A 22,387-nucleotide genomic window follows, 5' to 3' on the forward strand; every position below is an offset into this window, starting at 1 on the left:
ATCCTAATTGCTGTCCAAAAACAGACCTGGTTTTATAATATTAGCTAACATTTACTGAGCAATTCCCTTGGGACAGACAGTTTCAAACATGCATGATCTCATCTCTTCTTCATAACAATCAATAAGGTAGTTTCTATTATTGTCATTCCCATTTCACAGACTGGGAAATAAGAACAAAGACAGATTAAGTAAATTGTTCAAAGTCACACCATCAAAGGGATAAAGCTGGATCTATTGTTTATTTACATGAATACTGACATCTTAAAGATTAAGAAAAACAAGTTCATGCACATGCATTTAAAATTCATTTCAGTCAATAAATTTTTGTTGAATGCTTATTATATGCAAAGTACTGATTTAAACTAATAAACTGGTTAACATCAATGTCACAAATATAAAGTCTTTTTAAAGTATCAATATCAAAATAAATCTTCCTTCCTGTGGTCCACAAAAGAAAAAAGATGTACCAGCACTTGTAAATTAAGTTTTTCAATTTCCAAAATACCTCCTTTAAAACAGAAGGGAATAAATTCCAACAATGTTATTTTCAATGCATTCATTATTTCAAAACTTACTGGAATATTTGAAGATTACTTGCTGCAAGCTGGACTCATGTGAAAGTAAACCTTGACTTCACAGAGAAGTCTACATTGATAAATATATATCCGTTGAATTAATAACAGTGTAAGTTACACATATGTATACAAAAAAGTAAAATGACAAGGATGAGAGGAGTTTTTCATGGAAGGTGGTGGGTTGCCATGGATTCTGCTTCTCTTGATTTTCTGAGAAGGGCTTGTTTGAGGGCACTAATTTTCTCATCAAGTTCAGCCAGTGAATAGTTCTGCTGTAAACAATAACGACACAAATTGCTGAATAAGATTCTGAAGTATCTTAATGCAGATAAAGTGCCAAATGAACTATAAATATTTAAAATATTCAAAAGCATGATCAAATGGTTTTTTCCCTCATGAGAATATTAAAACTGAGCAACTATATATGTTGACTATATCATAAATTTAAAGGCATAAAATAACAAGGCTTAAATATTTCTTTTTCTCTTTTCTAATGACTAAGCTCTCCTGAACCTTTTATACTTAGAAAGAATAAGTTAAAAAAAAAAAAGCCTGATTATTAGACACTGGAGCCTATTTGAAGATGGGAGAAGGGAGAGGACTGAAAAACTGCCTATTGGGTATTATGCTGATTACCGGGTGACAAAATTATCTGTACACCAAACCCCCGTGACACGCAATTTACCCATGTAACAAACCTGAAAATCCCTTGAGCTTAAAAGTTGGAAAGAAGAAGAAAAATGCTAATTATCCTACTACCAGGAGAAAAAAATCATTTGAGACATCAGCTATCCCTTTTAATGGAAAACTTTCTATGTTGATTACTCAAGTTAACCTGAAGTGGAAAACAGTGAAGAAAACACTTATTTTACCTTCCAATAAAAATTGGATTTATTCAAGTCTATCTATGTGAACACCCTCACTTATATATTAATATTTCTAATTTAGACACAAGTATTATGTAGTGGCTATTAGGGGGTAAAGAGAAGGGGAAATTGGGGCTGAGTGCTAATAGATACCGGGTTTTTTGGGGGCAGTGATGGAAATGTTCTAGACTTAGTGGTGATGGTTGCACAACATAGTGAATATACTAATAGCCACTTTAAAATGATGAATTTTATGTTATGTGAATTGTATTTTTAAAGCACCAACAAGTCTGACAGTTTACTACATAAGAGAATAACTTTTAAAAACCTGATTATTCTCATAATCAATAGTAAAAAAAGTTAACTTTAAAAATAGCTGCTTAAAATACCTAGAAATTCTCTCTTGAGGGATCAATTATAATCATTTACTTCTGGAAAAAATAGCTGCTATCAAAAAACTTACTCAGAATTTTACAAGAAAAAAATATGCTACTCTTAAAAATTAGAAAGTTTTCTCCAACTTTAAATTCACATTACCACTGTTAAATTCTAGCAAAGCCTTACTATTTAAGGTTCAACTAATTAGTAAAGTAGCACTTTAGACAGGACTGGCTGAAGTCAAACTCTGCCAAACACCCTTTTTGATCTAGGTGCTGCTAATTAGAAGTATTCAAAAAAGGAAGGGATGGGGGAAGACTGAAATTACTTGAGCACTTCCTATTTTTAAGCACTTTGTGAATGACACATCCTTGTACTACTAAAAGCAGGACAAAGGTTTTATTTATTTAACCTATCTGTGTCATTCCATGCCCTTAAAATAATTTTTCTATTCAAGTATATTAGTTTATACTGCCCTTTTCTTCAGTCCTAGATTTTACCAGGGTATGACCTAAAAGCAACCATAGTAGAAACTTTTATTAATAAGAAAGATATAAAACTAATCAAACTATTTCAGAAACCAAAATGAAAATGCAGTAACTTACTTGAGGTGGTTGAACTTTTCTTCTTTTTCCAGAAAAGCTCTAGATTTAAAAAAAAAGTAATCAATGTTTAGAAAAATCTAAGCATCATTTTTTTCTTTATAAAATACTGTACAAATTATGTACAGCCTTGGGAACCCTGACAGAAAAAAAGCCAACCAATTTACCAATAACAATTACTGTCTGTAACCAACATCTACCTTATATTCTGCAAGTCACCCTCTAAAGAGGATGACGTTAACAATATGTAATAGTAATATTGCAGCAACATGCTCATCCTTGGCAATACATATTTTCCCATCAATTACCCGCTTCTAATGAGCCTGAGTGATTGCGGAAAGAGGTGCTCTGGGGATTTTCTGCTTAGTTTTTTTTCATAACCTTTCCATCCCAGGGTATTGAACAAGTGAAGTGACAACAGACAAAGGAAAAATGGATCTGGTATATGAGGCCAAGGGGTGAAAACACACACACACACCCTGGACTGACTATAGTAGACACTGTGGTTGTTTATGCAAGCAGCTACCTATCCACTACTTCTCTGTGTGGCCCAAGCCAATGGCTTCCCGGTCTTGTCAGTGACTGAAATGGGCCTGGGTCCAGTTCCGGCCAATGAGTAAAGGAGAGGTCTGCTGGAGATTAAGAGGAGAGCTTCTGGAAAAAGCTTCCTCACATCTTTTGAGAGAAAGCCCTCAAAGAAGGCACTTCCTCAGGATACTGCCATGTCTGGGTAAGACACCTGGAAGTGCTGTAGCCATCTTGCCATCTGCCTGGAAAAGAAGTTAACACCAAGCAGAGTTAAGAGGGGAAAGAAACCTATTTTCTTACAATTATGATTTAGCCACTGAATCAATTAAATCTGAAGCTTGTGCTACCATGGACTTCCTATTTTATAATTTACATAATGTTTAAGCCAGTTTTGAGTTCAAATTTCTTAGCTGAAGCTAACAACATTCTCATTGATCCACTAATGAGCCTTTTAAACTTTGGCCTAATGAATTCTTTCCAGACCTTTTCTTAGTTTCACACAAGCACTAGCTTTTGAATGGCAAATTAGTAAATGAGTATATTTGACAAAAAAACTGTGAATGTCAGAGACAAAATGTTCTCATGAGCATTTCTGACTATTGAGATTTTAAAGACAACATTAAAACTCACATTTTCCTTTGTGTCAAAAGTTGATTCAAAGAACATCTAGGTATGCTTCTTATCAAGTTACAATAAATGGGAAATCATTAAGTATTAGAATTAGTAATTATGAAATAATAGAGCTCAGATAATTATGCTCCTTCCTTTGCCAAACCAAGCTGGATACCTGTGGTAGGGCCTATGGGCAAATAAGGAATCAATGTTTAATTTGGTGATTGATCAGTCTCCTAACTTCCTAAGAGGTGGTTTTTTATACACTTAATGCAAATATAATTCCCCTTGGCCAGGCATGGTGGCTCACGCCTGTAATCCCAGCACTTTGGGAGGTCAAGGCGGGTGGATCAAGAGATCAGGAGATCGAGGCCATCCTGGCTAACATGGTGAAACCCAGTCTCTACTAAAACCACAAAAAACTAGCCGGGTGTGGTGGCAGGTGCCTGCAGTCCCAGCTACTTGGGAGGCTGAGGCAGGAGAATGGCATGAACCCGGGAGGCGGAGGTTGCAGTGAGCTGAGATTGCACCACTGCACTCCAGCCTGGGCGACAGAGCAAGACTCCATCTAAAAACAAACGAACAAAAAAATTCCCCTTGTTCTCCTAATCGTTTAACCTGTAATATATTGATAGTTTCTATGCTATTAAACAATCGGATTACTACTGTACCATAGAACCAAAGCAAGAAATGTTAGAATGAGGAAAATAAGGTCATCAGTGGCTCAGTGACTTAAAAACAGTAAAATGTGGCCTTTTGGGCTTGTTTTAGGTCTGAGCAGAATATTTTGATAAGAAGAACACTTAGAAATACCATATCTACCATGGATACACCAGATTAACTTTACTATTTGTTTTAGGTATAAGGAAATCTCAGTATAGTTCCTGACTTATGATGGCTAGATAAGGTTTTTCAAATTTACGATGCTGTGAAAGTGACACACATTCAGTAGAAACTGTACTTCAAATGCTGAATTTTGATCTTTTCCTGGGCTAGTGACGTGATAACGATGCTCTCTTGTGATGCTGGGCAGTGGCAGTGAGCGAAGCTCCCAGTCAGCCATGGGGTATGAGGGTAAACACCAATATTCTACAGTGTCCTGTGCTGCCAAGTGACTTTCCTCAACTGTACACGATAGGCCAGTGTACACATTCTGAACATGTTTTAGGCTAGGCTAAGCTATGATGTTCGGTAGGTTAGAGGTGCTGAATGCATTTAGACTTAATAGTATTTTCAGTTTTTGATGGGTTTATTGGGACATAACCCCATCTGTACAGAAGTATAAAAGGTGGACATTTTAATAGGTTTTGGTACCTGAGCGAAAATACTTGAGAGCACAGCACACTAAAGAAAAAGCTGAAGAAAGGTAATGCAAAATTGTCTCTCCTCACCCATTATTTTACCTTAGCAGGTTCCTAGTCATGCATCGCTTAATGATGGGGATATATTCTGAGAAATGTGTTAATTTTGTCATTGTGTGAACATCATAGAGTATACTTATAGAAACCTAGATGGTACACACCTAGGCTATGTGGTATAGTCTATTGCTCCTAGCATATAAACCTTACAGCATGTTTCTGTACTGAATACTGTAGGCAAGTGTAACACAATGGTATCTGTGTATCTAAACACATCTCAACATAGAAAAGATACAGTAAAAATACCATACTATAATTTTATGGGATCACTGTAATATATGCAGTTGACTGTTGACTGAAACATCCTTATGCAGAGCATGACTGTCATACACACATTCACGCACATGCACACACACACACGTGAATCCAGGGAATCAGTGCTCTAAGGAAACTCAAGGGTAAGGAGGCCTCTTCCATGACTGGCTTTCTTTCTTTCAGTTGTAAAAGGCAACTGATTCTATGTGTGTAGTATCTAAAATGTTTTTCTTCCCTTCTAGTCCCAGAGTCCTGATTCAGACCTTCATTTCTCTCTGGCTTGGACAATGACATGTTTCCTAAACTAGTTTCCTTGACTCCAATTTCTCTCCAACTCAGACTTTAAAATGCCACCAGACAGGGACCTAAATTACAAGTTTCTCTCTTTCTCTAAAACTTAATTGTGCTCCAATGATACTAGAAGTGCAAACTGGTTAGTGTGACCTTCAAGGCCCTCTGAAATATGTTTACAATCTAATTTTCTAGCTGAATCCAGTTGTTCACTCATGCTTCAGACCCACCACACGTTCACATGCACATGGCCTGTGTACATGATGTTGACCTGGTTTTCAGCATTCCCCTCCCCCGATACTTCCCTTAAGAACCAGGAGTTACTGTTACGGACTAAAAATTACACTCAGTCAGTGCTTTGAACAAAGTTAACACACCTTCAAAGTCCAATAATAAGCTATCAGCCAAGTCCTATCCATTCATTTGCACATCTACTCGATATCTACTACATTCTGTGTCTCAAAGATGAACAAGACATAGTTCCTGCCCTTGAGAGTTTCAAAATATAAAGTGAAAAACATGTATAAACATATGAGTGATAAATGCTATAAAATGAACAATATACTTGCAAAAGCATGTTGGTACTTACTGTTTTCAAGTATCATAATTTAAAATCAGTAAGTCTTTGGAAATACTCAAAGATCGTTATCTTTTAAATGGACTGTTAAGGCCATGCCCTTAAACTTTTGAAAACATTACATTTAAAGCTTTCCATGGCTAATGTGAAGAATAAAGATCTTTAGAACTCTTGTATCAAAATGTCCAACAAGTATTATTAACTTTTGTCATAAATCCTGTTTTACACACATTATAAATTATTTTGGAGTTTTATGTCTGGTCGTAAAATGAGAACTTTATATAATCTGATTACGTTTTATAAAACAAATACAAATGACATCTTTTTTCCCCATAAATATTTGTTTTTCTATGCTACGCTTCAATGTTACCCATGATAATCAATCTCTATCCAATTGTAAGAAGCTCCCCCATGTTTAGAATTCATCTACATGTGAATCTGAATAAACACATTTCAATGAAAATCTTTTCAGAGTTCAGGAGTTCCAACAAAAGTTCAATCCTTAATAAATTGAATGGGCTCAACTTTCCTTTCCTATCTTTAGAAGCTATAGGACTGTGCTACATATGTAGTTTCTTCTGTATACTTTTGAGGGATAAATATGTAAAATTATGCAATTACCATGCATGTACTCCCAGCATGATGGTGAGGGTGATGAATAATGTACTATGTCCTCTGTAAGGTATGTGCTCAACTTCTCCTGTTTGCAAGGACATTCTTATAGCTGACTGTATTCCAAGTGAGGTTCCTAAAGATGGCTCATTCATCCTATTATAGAAGGGTGATGAGTATGAAATCTTCTTTCCCATAGGGCTTGTGTCATATATGTTCACAGGCCTAAAGGACAGAATGAGTCTGAATGTTTAAACCTTTCCAGTGTTTTCTTCTTCCTTGTAGCTCACTACTAATTTGATGTGTCCCTTCCAACACGAATCCAGAAGCAGTTCTTCTAAAAGATATATAGTTTTTTTTAACATATTTGGAAATACTTTTAAAAAGCACCTGTTTTATCACAGGTTGCCACCATCCATCCTTTTCTGAATGCTTAATACATATATGCCAATCCTCTGTTTACATTTACAAATGCTTCCTGCCCCTGAAATTAGGCAGTCACCAAGCTTCAGACTTCAGCCCTCAGACAATCTGTGGTCCTATCCATCGATGGACTCTCACCACTACACAGACTCTCCCCATTGTCCCAAGTGTAAGTGCTGTACCTCAAAAAGCTTACCTGATATTTTTAACTTCATAACCTCCTCTGCCTTCAAATTCACATTTCCCACAAAAGTCTCTCTCTCTCTAGATTTTCTTATTTCTATCAATGATAGTATCATTTTTCCAACCAGAAACTGGACTCTATCCTTGTTCTCTGTCTCTTTCCACATCCAATCATCAGTATTTGTCCCCTTTTTTTTCCCTGCTTGCATTAATCTTTTATTTTCACTCATGTCCCTATTTTAGGATCTAACTTCACATCTAAGCTAGCATAATACTATCTCCTTGTCCTTAGTTTCTCTTTTGTCTCCCACAACTGTATTAGATAAATCTTTCTAAATATCGTGTTCACAAATCACTTCTCTGCTCAAATGGTTTCAGTAGATTCCCCCTGCTCCCTGCCTGGAAAACAGATTTTAAACTTCTGAGCATAGCACTTAAGGTCCTAACCATCTGGCTACTTCTACCTCTTTACCCACTCTATCCTATCTGTAACAGATCAAAACAAAAAAAAAGATTATGATGTGGAGGGCTTGTTCTTTTGTTAAACACATCTATAAGTTTTTTTTTGTTTGTTTTTGAGACAGAGTTTTGCTCTTGTTGCCCAGGCTAGAGTGCAATGGTGCGATCTTGGCTCACTGCAACCTAAGCCTCCTGGGCTCAAGCGATCCTCCTGCCTCAGCCTCCCAAGTAGCTGGGATTACAGGCATGTGCCACCATGCCCAGCTTATTTTTTTGATTTTTATTTTTTTGTATTTTTAGTAGAGATGGGGTTTCTCCATGTTGGTCAGGCTGGTCTTGAACTCTTGACCTCTGGTGATCTGCCCGCCTTGGCCTCCCAAAGTGCTGGGATTACAGGCGTAAGCCACTGCATCTGGCCTATGTTAAGGTTTTATAAATCAGAATCAGAGAGAAGAGAGGAATGATGCTGCAGCAAGTTCTCATTGGAGGCATCTGATTTTACCATACTCTATTTAACATCGGTTCTATTGTTAAGAAGAATTATATTAACAAGGTATGAAACTGAACTAGAAAAATAACTGTCCTAGGTTATTGCCTTCTTTAATGAAGGCAGTTAGAATGGGAAAAACTTATGGTAGACTACTGTAGGAAAAGTCATTAAAAATCTTTATGAAGTTTCCTAGGAAGACATTCAAAGAATAAGCCTAAAAGTGAAAAGACCTTTGTAATTATGTAGTACAACCAACACATTTTCTAAAATTAGACATCTTGAAGATCAGAGGAATAGAGTGACTTTTCCATGTTTGTACAGCTACTTCGTAGTTCTAAAACTAAATAAATGCCAATGAGGTTTTTACCATGTGCTAAGCAGTATGCTAAGTGTTTGATCGGCATTATCTCATTCGATCTTTGCTTCAGCCCTTAGTATTTTTATAAACCTCATTTTACATTTGAGAGCAGTAAATCACCAAAACTCTTCTCTGAAATTTTGTCATTTAGGACTTGCTGCTCCCTTTTGTTACATGACCTGCCTTCTTCTGGAAATACCTCTTTTCTGTAACTCACTCTAATACTCAGTCTATAACTTTGGAAGATTGCTGTCCTACCTAAAATAAATTTTAAATATATTTTCACCACTAACTTATATGATCCATGCTAAAATGGGCTATCTCACATAATTTTTCAGAAATAGGAGTTTTGGTATAATCTCACTTTGGTATTATTTTAGTTCTAATATGGTACTGCTTAAAAAAAAAACAAAACTTAGGGAAGGCAGGTATTATATATAATCACCTCAGAAGACTGAGGAAAACACAATGAGCTCAGGATCATTTTTCTGAAAAATGTTGATGTGCCAAAGATACTAACTTACCAGCACAACACTGTTTCTTAATGTTCTTGGAAAAAGGGGTAAGAATGAGTGAATGCTACAGTTAAGGAATTACAAAAACATAGAAAGTCTGGTGGTTAAGGTAAAGAGTAAGAGTGGCAGCTTGAGGTGTGTGTTTGTTTAGTATTAACTGCATATGAGCTGAGAGAAGGAGCCTGTTGGGGAAGAGAGATTAAAGAGGCAGAGGCATCACTGAAAGAGCAAGGTTACAGAGGAAGCTTCTGTTTTACAAAGTAGCAAGTTCAGAGTGACAGGCCCAACCACCACCCGGGCTGACTTACTATGCCATGAAAATGGCCTAAGTTTGAGAGGTGTGGGTAATATATAATAGAAGTATCCCTTTTTAAAAATTCTAAATTTTAAAAATATTCAGAACCAGAGTTTTTAAGGAACTAGATGTATCCCCTACACAGGACTGTGTTCATTCATCTTTGAATTATTAAAATAGTGTTTTGCTTATATATCAATGAGTGACTGTTAAACCACAAAGAATCCAGAATACAATAACATTTTCATTTATTTTTAAAGGACACTTATACTCACTACAGACTGAAAATATTCAGGAGAGATGCCTTCCAATTCAAGGATTTTATCCTCAAGTTTTTTAATTCTCTGATAAATGTCTCTTGGCACTGGACCACCTAAATACATTAAAAAAAATTCTGAGATACTATTGAATAATTCTTTCTTCTCACAATTTTTATTCTTAAAATACCATGCAAAGACACTTATGCAAAGGAATGGAAAATACTTAAGAAAATAAAAAACAAAAGTAAAACAGAATGAAGTCCTTAGGTCATATTTTTGTATTATACACTATCGGACATATTGTACTACACTTCCTCTCTCCAAACCCCGTTTATGCTTCCTATATTCTAGAAGTTTCATGTTAAATTCATTTTACAAGATATTGAATAGCTTCCATATAGAACAATTTATATTTCTGATATGCTTTGATAGTTACATGGGAGGACAAAAATGCATAGTGACAAATGATGATAATTCAATGCAGTGGTTGCAATATGTCGTACTATTTTCTTCAATTAGTATTTCTCCCTACATGCCATATTTTTCCTTTGACCTAAAAGAATGTAAAAAAGGGGCTTTACCATAATTCTAAGCTAACAAACTTTCTGAGGAGGGGAAGAGTAAATTATGGCCACTCAAATTTTAAATTTATGATTATATCAAGAATCCTTCTACTTCTCACCCCCTCCACACTGTGGCCTTTCTGGTCCAGACCACTTCCACCTCTCCCTGGATTACTGCAGCTCCCAAACTGGTCTCCCTGTTTCTGCCATGCTTCCTCCATAGAGTGTATTCTCAACACAGGAGCCAGTGATCCTCTAAAAATATAAGTTAGATCACATCATTTCTCTGCTTCCAATACCTGATCATTTCACTCAGATTAAATACCTTCCAATACCTGATCATTTCACTCAGATTGAATACCAAAGCCCTCACAATGGCCTACAAGGCCATACACAACGTGGATATTCTCCCTATGTCCACATGGTTCCAGCCACTTGATTACTTTTTTCTGTTACTCAAAGAGGCCAAGCACCCTGTAAGCTTTAGCTGGTTCCATCTACCGCCATAATCCCAAGTCAATTTCAAGTCTTGGCTCAAAAGTTACCTTATCAGTAACACTTTCTCTGACTATCCTGTTAAAAATGCCAGTACTACCACTCCCCTACCCAGCACTCCCTTATCCTCCTTACCTTAATTTTCTCCATTCCATTACTACCACCCAACATTCAGTATATTTTCTTTCTGTATTGTTTGTTTCCCCATTCTAATGTAAGCTCCAAGAGGATAGACAGTTTTATCTGTTTTGTTCATTAGGTAGGGCTGTGCAGCTTGTGCACTGCACAAATCTAGGAAGCATCAGTTCATAAGACTACAATGCATGGCAAAGAGCTGGTGCTTAATATTTACTGACTGAATGAATACATGATTAGCCAATCATTATGCAATTAAAGAATATGAGTAAATTTTTATATCAAAATTGTCAACTTATGTATAAAAATTCTAAAAATTTTGAGGATTTTAAAAAATCTTAGGACCTTGGTTGTTCTTGTTCTTAAATAAGTTAACTTGTTCATTTGACTTTGCTCTTGCTGCTCCCTTTACCTACAATGTCCTCTGTCTTACTTCTGTATCTTTCAAGAGCCAGTTCAAGCTTCACTGGGTAACGCAGGCACTGCCTAAACCTCTTCATTCGCATAAAGGCTCTTTGTGCCCCCACCATTCTTCAGTGCTCCTCAGTTTTTTGGGACAGACTCTCACTATATTGTCCAGGCTGGTCTCAAACTCTTGGACTCAAGCTCTGTTCCCCCCTCAGCCTCCCAAGGAACTGGGATTATAGGCACACACCACTACACCCAGCCTTTCATTACTCCTTTAAAACTCTACTTCACTATTAATCTCTCTCTCATCTAGATTATAAAGTCCTTGAAGCTGGGGACTATCATTATATCATCTCAGTATCCCTTGTGCCTAAAATAGTGCTTGGAGCATAGTAAGCATTCAACAGATATTTTTCCAAAAAATTAACTATTTCATACTATTATTAGAGACTTAACCAGTCAATCCTTTTATACAGTGGCATTTTAAACTCATCCACTTCTGAGGGAAGAGATTAATACTTAATGCCAGTGTCTCATTACTCTCAAAGACTTACTCATTCTGTTTTCTTCTACCTTCATCTGGCTAGTATAGCTTCAGATAGCTAGTATACTCCAGCTATACTGGATTCAGATATCTCCTGAACCATATTTTGTGTTTTTGTCCTTTTTTGCAAATGGTGTTTCTTCTTTTTGGAATGCTTTGCTTCTGCTGTTCCCTCTTTTGGGAATGCTTTGCTCTGGAAAATTCCTACTAATCCTTCAAGGCCTCAAATGTCACTTCATTAGGATGCCATCATCCCTTGACCTACCCTGAGAGAGTCAAACACTAACTTTCTGTCCCTCCGTACATATATCTGCAAAGGTGAAATGAGTAACTGTTCATTCAATAAACATTTGAGCACTTGCTTTGTGCCAGGCACTGTAATAGGTACAAAGAAATGAATACGACAGACATAGTTGCACTCTCATAGACTATCTAGCAGGAGACAGACATTAAACAAACAGAACCATGATAACTGCTTTAAAGGGGAGCAGGGAATACCAGGTGCTACGTAGATAAGATTATACAAAAGGTGAATCTGCACTGGTCTAGGATTAGGAAGAAAAAGCATGGACAGAAGGGCATGAGTATAAAGATTCTAAAGCAGCACAGTGAATGGGAGATGGGAAGCCCAGAGGTGTAGCTGGAACTACAGATGTGGACAACACTATTTAAAATTACAACCCCCTCCAATCCCAATCTCCACATTTTTAGCTGGAAGAAACAAGATCAAATTTGAGCTTTAGAAAAAGCAATCTGGCCGCAGGGTAGAGAATGATCTAGAGGAAGTCAAGTGGCAAAGAAACCAGTAAATATCCTTCCATCAGTCCAAGCCAGAGATCACAGTGGCTTCAACTCTAGTAGTAGCAGTAGAGATAAGACAGAAGTGTGCAGATCTGAGAGATATTTATTTAGAAAACAGAATCAACAGACATGGTGAATAAATGGAGAGGGAGACTCAGGCTCTGCACCCAGTGAGGACTTGGGTTTGAGCAGGGTGCAGTGGCACATGATTGTAGTCCCACTGACACAGGAGGTTGAGGCAGGAGTATTACTTGAGCCTAGGAGTTCAAGTCCAGCCTGGGCAAGACTGGACTATCTCTTTTCTTTTTCTTTCTTTTTTTTTTTTTTTTTAAAGAGTTGTCACTTACTACCTTAGGCATGTTTGCTTGGGCTCTTTAAACTTCAATTTATTTATCTGTACAGTGATAACACCTTTTAAGTGAACTGACATATACATAACACTTTCTGAATGACTGGCACTTACTGTTCAAGAAATGTTAGGAGCTAAATGAAAATTTGGTGACTAAATGAACTGCAATTTTTTAACCATTTGCAAAGGTTCATTATGAGGTACCACTTAGCACTTTGCTTACCTGTCTGTAACCGCAAGTGGGCCTCAATATTTTGTAGTCGTTCTTCTACAGCCTGATTACCACAATCTCGAAGCATGCTGTTAGGTTTATGACCTGACCCTGGAATTCCTTCAGGTCTAGTCTGTGGTCCGTATGTATTCACAACTCTAGAAACTAAATTAAGAAACTTTTGAGCCTATATACATTTGTATTTCAAAAATCAGAAATTCTTATTCCCTAATAGCACTTTATATTTTTTTCAAAAAGACCATCTAACCACAAGTATGAAGGATGGCAAGATGTTTTTGTTTTAAAATAAAATTTAGATGGGAAAGCTATTTCTATTCCATTTTGCTAATAATCTAGACTTCTGTCAGTGACCCAGATGTCATGTGGTGGTTACTTACCTTTTACGTGACTTTTAAATCCGGGGTAAGGGGTAAAAATCGCATCAGTTCTTGCACAACTATTTTCTAAGGAGAATTTAGATAAATATAAGTTTAAATATATTCTTCCCTTCAAATGTATGAGATTTTTATAAACTTTCAATAATTCATATTAACATTTTACTCATAATAATTTTAATAAATAATAGTAACAATAAATTACTATCACACACAGGATAGAATTTAGTGACCTTCTTTACCTGTCAAAATTTATCATAATATCTAATATTCTTACCTAATGTTCAGATTTATATACAGAAAAGCCATCAACATTAAGTGGCACAAATTGATAGAATTTTGAAAACCAATGTCACTATTCGGGCCACTGGAGAAAATAATCTACCATAGAGTATTTAAATTCTACTTCATTGTAGAAATAAAACCCATCATTTTTACTAGAATTCTTTTAATTCAGCATTTTTTATTTTAATGACCAAATTAGTGAACACCCAATAAAAAGAATTAACACATTTTTATTTCAGAACTCCACACAAAGATGACCTCGAAACCTCAAGTACACATACATTTCCACTCTACCTAGATTTCCAGTGCTCATTTTAAAAACCCTTCATCACACAAGTCATCTACTTCTTCTCATCCTACCACTTTTCAAAAAAGTTTCATTTTAGGAAAGGTCTATTGTGAAAATTTGTTCCTATTTTTTTCCAAGCTGAAAAGTATTTCTTTCAAATTAAGTATCAATGCATAAATTACAAAGGGGGAAAATTGGAAAGATGTTAACATATAATACAACTAATATTAACATAATTGTTATATATTAACATATGATACTACATAGTAATAATATATACTTATGTTTGAAATAATGTTTAAAGGCCACACATTGGCAGTACATCTCCTGTAAAATTCCCTTGAATATTTTGTAAAAAATGGCTGGTAAATGAGATTCTTAAAAAATAAATTCTTTTTTCCCCCCCTATGAAATTTGATTTTTAAAAATTCCACTGTTTATAGTTAGGTTAAATTTGTAGGTATTAAAAGGAACACACTAACATATTAAAATACATTTGCATTTTTTTCAGTTGAACTTTCCTTAGTAGTTCTGTTGATAAATAGTATGCATAAAATTCCAAATCCACTTAGCTTTTATATCTAGAGACTAAATAGTCATCTTTCCTTTTTTTTTTTTTTTTTTTTTTTTGGAGGCACCTCAAAATATGCTTAAAGGGCCATCCTTTCTCCATTCTCTTCTTACCATTTCATGGGGCTAAGGGTTAAAAAAAGAAGCTATCATCCATTCCAGAATTATATTCCAAACATATAGATTAACTGACCCATCAGTGAGAAATTCAGCATGGTGTGAATGTACGAGTGCTAGTCACTCTCCACAGCAATTCTTGCTAGCACTGTTTTGAGCCAGCAAGGAATTGAATGGGCCAAGGAATCCTGCTGAGCATTTCAATTCTTGTCAATTTCTATCCCCTGGTGGTTTATAATAATAGAGTTAGCAGGGAGAACAGAGGAATAACATTAGTGACACATGTGCTTGCTCTCTCAACAAACCCTTTCTCATAGTCGCTTGTAGTTGGTTGTAGTACCTGAGATTTTGCCATTGTTGCACCTGTTCTGAAAAGCTAATAGGAAAATATACCAAATTTAGAGATGCACATGTGTAATGTTAATAGTAGCACACAGCTAAATTCAGGACCCAATACCAGCCTATATTATTTCATTAAGAGAATCAGTGTACCAACGTGATATGAGTCATTTCTAGGTTCATCTGACAATTCTATGTTCATAATAATTAGCCATGAAATATTACATGCAACAAGAAACATGTTCATTCCAATTATGAACTCTTCTCCATAATTTTTCCTAAGAACTACTTGTTCTGATTATTACTATGGTGCCTGAGTATAATCTATGGCACTGCATTGCAATATTTTGTATTCTGCAGCATACTTGCAGATTTGTAAATGTACTATAGCATCAAGTAGAGAGGTAAAGGAGAATCAGATGAAAAACAGCAAATGTATGCACTATGGCAGAAAGGAAAAAAGCAAGACACCATGGTCTTCATGATAAATCAGTTGTATCGTGACACAGGACATTTCAAACAGCTCAGGAGTGTGAGAAAACTGCTCCCTCTGGAGGAATATTAACTTTACTAAGTTCACTTATGTATTAACATCATGATTTCACAGTATATGTATAGGTTTGAAATTCATAGAGCTCAGTTCCTTTTACTAGTGAGATTGACCAACCTTCTCACTCATACCTCACCTTCATTTCCTAGGATAAAGGAACTTTAAAATAATCTTCACCTGTGATAAACACTTTTAATGTTAGCATTTACTTTGTGTAACCAAAATGAAAACCAGTTTGCAATATAGTCTATTATTAAGCAGAAGGAAACTCTACTGTCTTAATTACTAACTAAATCCGTGAAATAAATTGAATTGTGTTCTAAAAGCTATTCATTTAAAAAATAAATAAAAGATTAGAGCAACTATAAAAATTGTGCTTAAAACCCTATGAAAATTAATTTCTAGGTAGTTACCTTGATTACAATCAATAACATTGCAAAATTCCCTGACGTTGTTTTCATTGATTTCAGCTTGCTTTCTTTCAATAAATGCAGATATTCGTCTGTCAATCTACAAACAACAAGTTTTAACAGTGTAAACATAAAATTTTTAAAAATAATACCCTCTCGCCCCCGCCAAAAAACCTTCTTACTTCTGCTTTTCCAGCCTTTATCTGAACTACTTCTGGATCAAAATGGATCTGTGTCTTTTTCACATCTCCTAAATCACTTTCTTTGTGCTTTTCTTCCTCTTGTAGGTCGCCAATGGAAAATTTGTCATTTACTTCATTTTTGTTCCCCATTTCTGTTTTTCCTATCTCTTCAACAGCAGTTGTATTCTCCTCTTTAATCGGAGACTGAAGTTTTGCTAAAAAAGGCTGAGAACAACACAATTCCATCTGCTGAGGTTCAATCTGACCAAAATTAATTACACACTTAATATATTTACATAAATTTCTGCTAAGTAAATGAAATACTTAATATCAGTTAATAAATATAAAAAGTTGGTATACCAGGACACACAGATCTGACCACATATAAGTATTTACTATTCTCTGCTATTGTAACCATTATCATTTGCTATAAATTTGTTTTTTAAAAAAGGAGAGAGGAAAAAAGAAAAGAAAACCTAAGGAAATTTAAAATTTTCTTTGAGAGAATCATTCTGTCACTCATCTTTTATTTTGTGCCAAATCAAAGGCTTCAGCCTCTGGCACCAATGCCACTTAATTAACATGTCATTCAAATGCCTCCTCAGAACACTAAGGCTTAGTATTTTTCCTCCTTAACACGAGAGCTAGTGCTCTCACTCAGCAAAGCCCTGCATTATCACTATATCACTGGAGATTCTCCACTTGAAACTGCAGTTGGCCAATGTGAATGAGGAAGCATAGACATGAAACATATAGGTGTTAGGCTGAGTGAACACTCAGACTTTTCCTGACATGGCAAGATATCTTTTGGTCATAAAATTAAATTTTAAAAAAGAAAACGAACAAGAAAAAAAAAAAGATCTATAGCTGAAAACAGGCAGAGGCCTATCACTATACTACAGGGGGAAAATCCCTGTTGTAGAATATAAACTATATTACTCATTTACTGTTCCCCTCCCCCACACCCCACAATTAGGTCTCATTTGAGTTCTACAGCTCACTGCTCTGCCCTTTAAAAACAGGGTTAATTATTACTTTTAACATGAAACAGTTAAAATTTCCCACAAAGTCAATGAATGGAGGGCTGAAAATTAATGGCTATTCCATTAGTCAAAACACACTAACACTAATAACATTCCAATTATTTTTTTCATACCCACAATTTTGCTTCCATTGTTTGCTATACTACTCTTTTGAAACCTTATAACACCTTAATCACAGTAAACTGACCAATCCAAACAATTCTTCCACTTATCTTTTTGACACTTCACATTTTACACTTTGATTAGAGATAAACTGCAAACTTACATCAATTATAATTGCAAAGATGTTCAATTAGAAACCAGCAAGGTCATAATACTGTTCAGTTATTAACATGAAATATTTAAAAATATAACAACACTATTATAAATACCGATTCAATATTAACTTCTAATATAAAGAATGAATTATTTCAAACTGTTATGGAAAAGAAATGATAAAATAGTGACTGGCTACTTACTAAGATGAGACATTAATGTCATAAAAATTACTTTCTTTTTAAAAACTATGCTGAAACTGTTTAATTGCAATAGACACTCCAGGATGTGTCATGCTGGGATAATGCCCCTTCTTGAACCACTGAAAGCACTCCATGAGCCTCCAAACTCACCCAAGGCATGGAATCATTATCATAGCATGACACACACCTGCCGTGTCTTATTGCTTAATTATAACCCACCATAGATGGAACTGTATTGAAGTTTCAGTGCAGGTCTAGAATTGAATAGAATTGCATTCATTCATTCTCATACCCACATTGGTCTTTTGGGCTATATTCCCTTAACTGTCCTGATCACTACTGAAATTAACAGATTTAGATTAAATCCAGATGTAAATAACCTTTTATTAGCAACACTATTAATATAGTGTTTAGAACTGTCAAATACTCCAACTAATTTAACCACAATCAATTTCTATTTTCAATATCGGGTTATCATTTCTAACATGAAATTTACCTGTAAATATAAAATGTGTTGTTCAAGTGCACTAAAGAGCAATGCAGGCTGGAATGCCGAGAGGCTCTGGAGCTTGTTCCAATCGATTGTAATTTTCACCACATCATCTCTGAGGTTAAGCTTCAAAGGGGCAAACCAGCAACATCACAAAAATTACACGATTAAGCTGTACATATGGAATTGTCACAAAAATAAGATTTCTAGAGTAACGGGTCTATTATGCTCTAAGTTATCAAGTTTTTAATAATACACTGAAATGCTCTACCCAGTTACCATTTTAAAAGGCCAAGAAAGCTACAGATTTTCATAAAAAAACAAAAACAAAATGACATGTCATTCAAATTCTTTTCTTGGGTCTGTGTAATGGGACCATTTTAGAGGTAAAACCATTCATGAAAAATGAAAAGATGAAGGCTCTTTTGATACTTCAATATATACAAACTTTGGATGGAGTCCAATATAGGCTTGCCCTATTCAGAATCCTACTACTTCTAGCTCAGAGCCTTAAACAGAGGAAGTACAAGTGTTTTGTGAAAGTTTTAACATGCATCTTTCTCTTTAAGTATGTACACAAATACATATCAGAAATATATCATTATTCTGACGTCCTCCAAATCACATTTTTAGTTTTTTAACTTTTAACCAATTTTTAAACTAATTTAAAAGTCAAGATTATTCATACATACAAAGTGTAGGGACAAATGGCAACATGTTTATTTCAAATAAAAAACTATTATTTAGCTATGGAAGTCTGAAGCTGAAAAACAAAGACTTCTCCACCATAGTGAAATAAGTTGTCAGACTGGATGAAATGTCCAGATCTTTTGCTAAATGCTAAGATGTGATGGCTCATTATATGGAGATTTCTATCAGTTGGTGATCTAATAGAATAAAATAATACCCAGAAAACTACCAAGAACCTGAATATAAGATTATTATCAAAATGAGTGAAAATTTTACAATGAGAGTGCCCATCTGCAGTCTTTTGAGTGAATAAAAGTGAACCATCATAAACTTTTCTAAGGACATGTGTTTACAGCATAGTATAAGAATATACTTCATAGTAGAATCAAGTTAACATAATTTATTCAAAATGAGTCATCTTTTCTACAAAATAAAGGTGTTACATGAGTTCAAATACAGATTTTATGAGTCACAATTATAATAAAAAAGATGAATCACTGTACAAAGATCAAAAAGATGTAAGGTTACCAATAAAAAGATAATATATTGAATAAATACTATGTGACAGAAATTTACTGCCCTTTGAAGACGAGAATGGAAGCATTTAAAAGTCCATATTAGACAAGTATAAAGAGATAAGAAATTTCATGTAGGCTGCACTGGCAAAGATTAGAATATATTAAGATTGTACGTTAAAGTTAATGCATTAATTTATATTACTTTAATTCCTATAAAGATTTTGTTAGACAACAACCTGTATTGTGTATGGAAGTAACCCATTAATGTATTTTCATAGTCTTCAAGGAGATTTATAGTTGATGATAGAAAACTTAAGAATACAGCTTGGGGATAAAGCAGGCAAATCCTCAACCAAAGCAAAGTATCACATATTCTAGAGAAAATAACTTATAGAAAAATAAGTCTTAATGTTTGGTTCATATTCTCATTTCAATTCAGCAGAATTACATAAGCTTCAAGTGCAATTAAGAATAATTAGTCTTTTAAGAAAACCACATAATAATGTCACAAATTAATTTTAAAACTGTCCTAATACATCTAACTATTCATTCAACAAATTCATTATTAGTAATATGAATTCTATGCATTTTGCCCTACAGAACTTGGATGAGTAAACCACTCACTCGAAAATCTCTATTAGTCTGCTATTAATATAGACTATTTAAATATATATTTTCAGTAAAAACTTTACTAAATTAATACAAAAATCCAAGCTAAAAATAAATAATTGTTTAGTTTGGTAAGATGGACCATCCAGAGGCAAGCAAAAAGGTTAAAATTAGTAAATTTTGTGATCTTAAGTAAAAAATTATTTTTAACATTCAGTTTTATGTTTCCTACTGAGGAGATCTAATAATACAACGACACTTAGGGATGACACAGGATGAAGTTAGGCATGTTACAACATACATTCTAAAAATCCTTTAAAGTGGCTGCAAAAGAAAATACTGATTTCTCTGGGGGCAATTTTATAAGTATGGAACTCTGATTTTCACTCTTAACACTTCTCAAAATATAGAGTATTATGAAAACAGTTTGCATTTAATTGATGAAACAATCATATTTTTGACACTTGTATAGGAGGTCCCTTCACTGTGTCATGGTAAAGTAACCAAATATTTACTGTCAACATTTTTGACCGGTGACATAAGTAAATTGTAATCACTTCTTTACTTGTACAGTACTTGAATGTTTAAAATTTTCTAATCAGTTTGAAAAATTTAGTATGCAAAATATTTCAAAAGAAACGTTTGAATCATTGCTCAGTATTTTTCAAAAATATTCCATCTTCTGTTAATAGGTGAGCATAAACTTTTTTCATCTTGACATTATAAAATAAATAAACTTAAGTTCCAGCGTCGCCATAAAAAGTTCTCTAACTTTTAAACCATTTAAAGGTCTTGGGTCTTAAGAATGGAATGTTAATAACAAAACACCCCAAGTCTTTAAAAAATGTTTTTGGTAAGTACTTGGCAAACAACTGAATTTAAAAGTTATATCTTTAAGCAGTCTCCATTAATAATTGCGTCATTACATAAAACCGTTTAACTTACAGTAATGTTCTTTGTAAGACACAACATACTACGATTTTTAAAAATAGTAACTTTTTAAAAGACTGATTCTCCATCTACTCAAGGCTTTAAAAATAATTTTCACAAATCAGACAAATGTTCTATTTTCATAGGAATTTACCATTATTTTTGACACAAATGCCTGCTGTGTCCACTTGCGCTAGTACCAGCCCCAAAACAAACTTTTACGGCTAGAAAATGGTCTATGTAAGATAGAAAATATTTCCTTTTAAAAGGCAGGTAAACAAGCATACTTTTAAATTGTTTCTCATTTAAAACTTGAATTTTACATTATGAAACGAAACAGTGACTTGATCGAAGAAGCCCACTTCAATTTAAAACCAATTTTACTATGACATTTCTGCAAAAGCGATTTATCAGCCAGTTAAACTAGTTAATAGTTAAATAACGACAGTTCTAACGCAAACAGCATCAACGATGGATAACTCATCCAACTTTACGCTAGAAGTATTTTAAATGAATTCCTTTTACTTTCCTCCCCATTTGAAAGGGTTATAGATGCACAAAACAGCCCGAAGGAAAAAAGAAAGAAACAAAACCAAGTAACTCATAAGAACAAATTACTCCCTCCCCCACCAAAAAAGCTAATAAGCGCGCGCTTTTCTATAAATCTCAGGCCTACTGACCAACCAATTCCCATAAAGAGTAAGTTGGAGGAAAAAGGACCCTGAACGCTAGGCGCCTCCTAAACTCGCAGTGAAGCTTTTCCACATTCATTCTCTCCAAGCCTGCCTCTCTCGGAGCCGGGTTTTCACTTAGGCCAACCTCACCCACTCTTGGGGAGGACAGCCGCAAGGTAAACGACTCTGCAACAGGTACCGCCGTCCTCCTCACTCCGACCGAGGCGGCTGGGCCCGGGCTCCTCCCACACCTCGGCTTCGGGGACTGCATCCCACACCACTGCAGGCCTAGCTGCCCCCGGCCTCTGCTAGAGAAAAAGAATGGCGGGGAGGGATCGGATGGTTTCCATATTCCCAATCCCTCAGGCCACCTCTCACCTGTCCAACCAGGGTGTGTAGAGAGCGAAAGATTTCGTAGAGCACCTCTCGGGAGAGGTTGGGGCTGCATCTTCGCTCCAGGCTCCTGTCACCGCTGCTCGGGCGACTAAGCTCCGTGGCAGCAGCCATGATATCTTCTCAGGCCGCCCCACCACCACCACCAAGGTTTGCTCACTACCCCGCCCCCTCCCTTCCAGCTTTAGTCGCTTGGCGATGACGTAAGACACGGCGTCTCGTTTAGATCGGGCTTTGAGGCC

General features: G+C 35.4%; 1 protein-coding gene across 6 annotated transcripts; it reads right to left on the bottom strand.

Annotated features, from left to right (window-relative positions):
* Positions 1 to 220: 220 nt before the first annotated feature.
* MBIP (MAP3K12 binding inhibitory protein 1) lies at positions 221 to 22,348 on the bottom strand. Of its 6 annotated transcripts, none has more exons than XM_024231948.3 (9): positions 22,131 to 22,348; positions 18,338 to 18,457; positions 16,341 to 16,565; positions 16,162 to 16,258; positions 13,602 to 13,667; positions 13,216 to 13,368; positions 9,713 to 9,810; positions 2,425 to 2,463; positions 221 to 847 (listed from the first exon to the last, which is right to left on the bottom strand). In XM_024231948.3, exons 1-9 carry the CDS (start codon positions 22,257 to 22,259, stop codon positions 740 to 742), a joined length of 1,035 nt encoding a protein of 344 aa, XP_024087716.1. In that variant the 5' UTR covers positions 22,260 to 22,348; the 3' UTR covers positions 221 to 739. The 6 variants fall into 6 exon arrangements, with proteins under 6 accessions (XP_024087716.1, XP_024087717.1, XP_024087718.1 ...); XM_024231949.3 differs by having other exon boundaries at positions 221 to 844; positions 22,131 to 22,345; XM_024231950.3 differs by lacking the exon at positions 9,713 to 9,810 and having other exon boundaries at positions 22,131 to 22,339.
* Positions 22,349 to 22,387: the final 39 nt, after the last annotated feature.

This window comes from Pongo abelii, chromosome 15 (genome assembly GCF_028885655.2).
Source record: "Pongo abelii isolate AG06213 chromosome 15, NHGRI_mPonAbe1-v2.0_pri, whole genome shotgun sequence".
Taxonomy (NCBI): Eukaryota; Metazoa; Chordata; class Mammalia; order Primates; family Hominidae; genus Pongo; species Pongo abelii.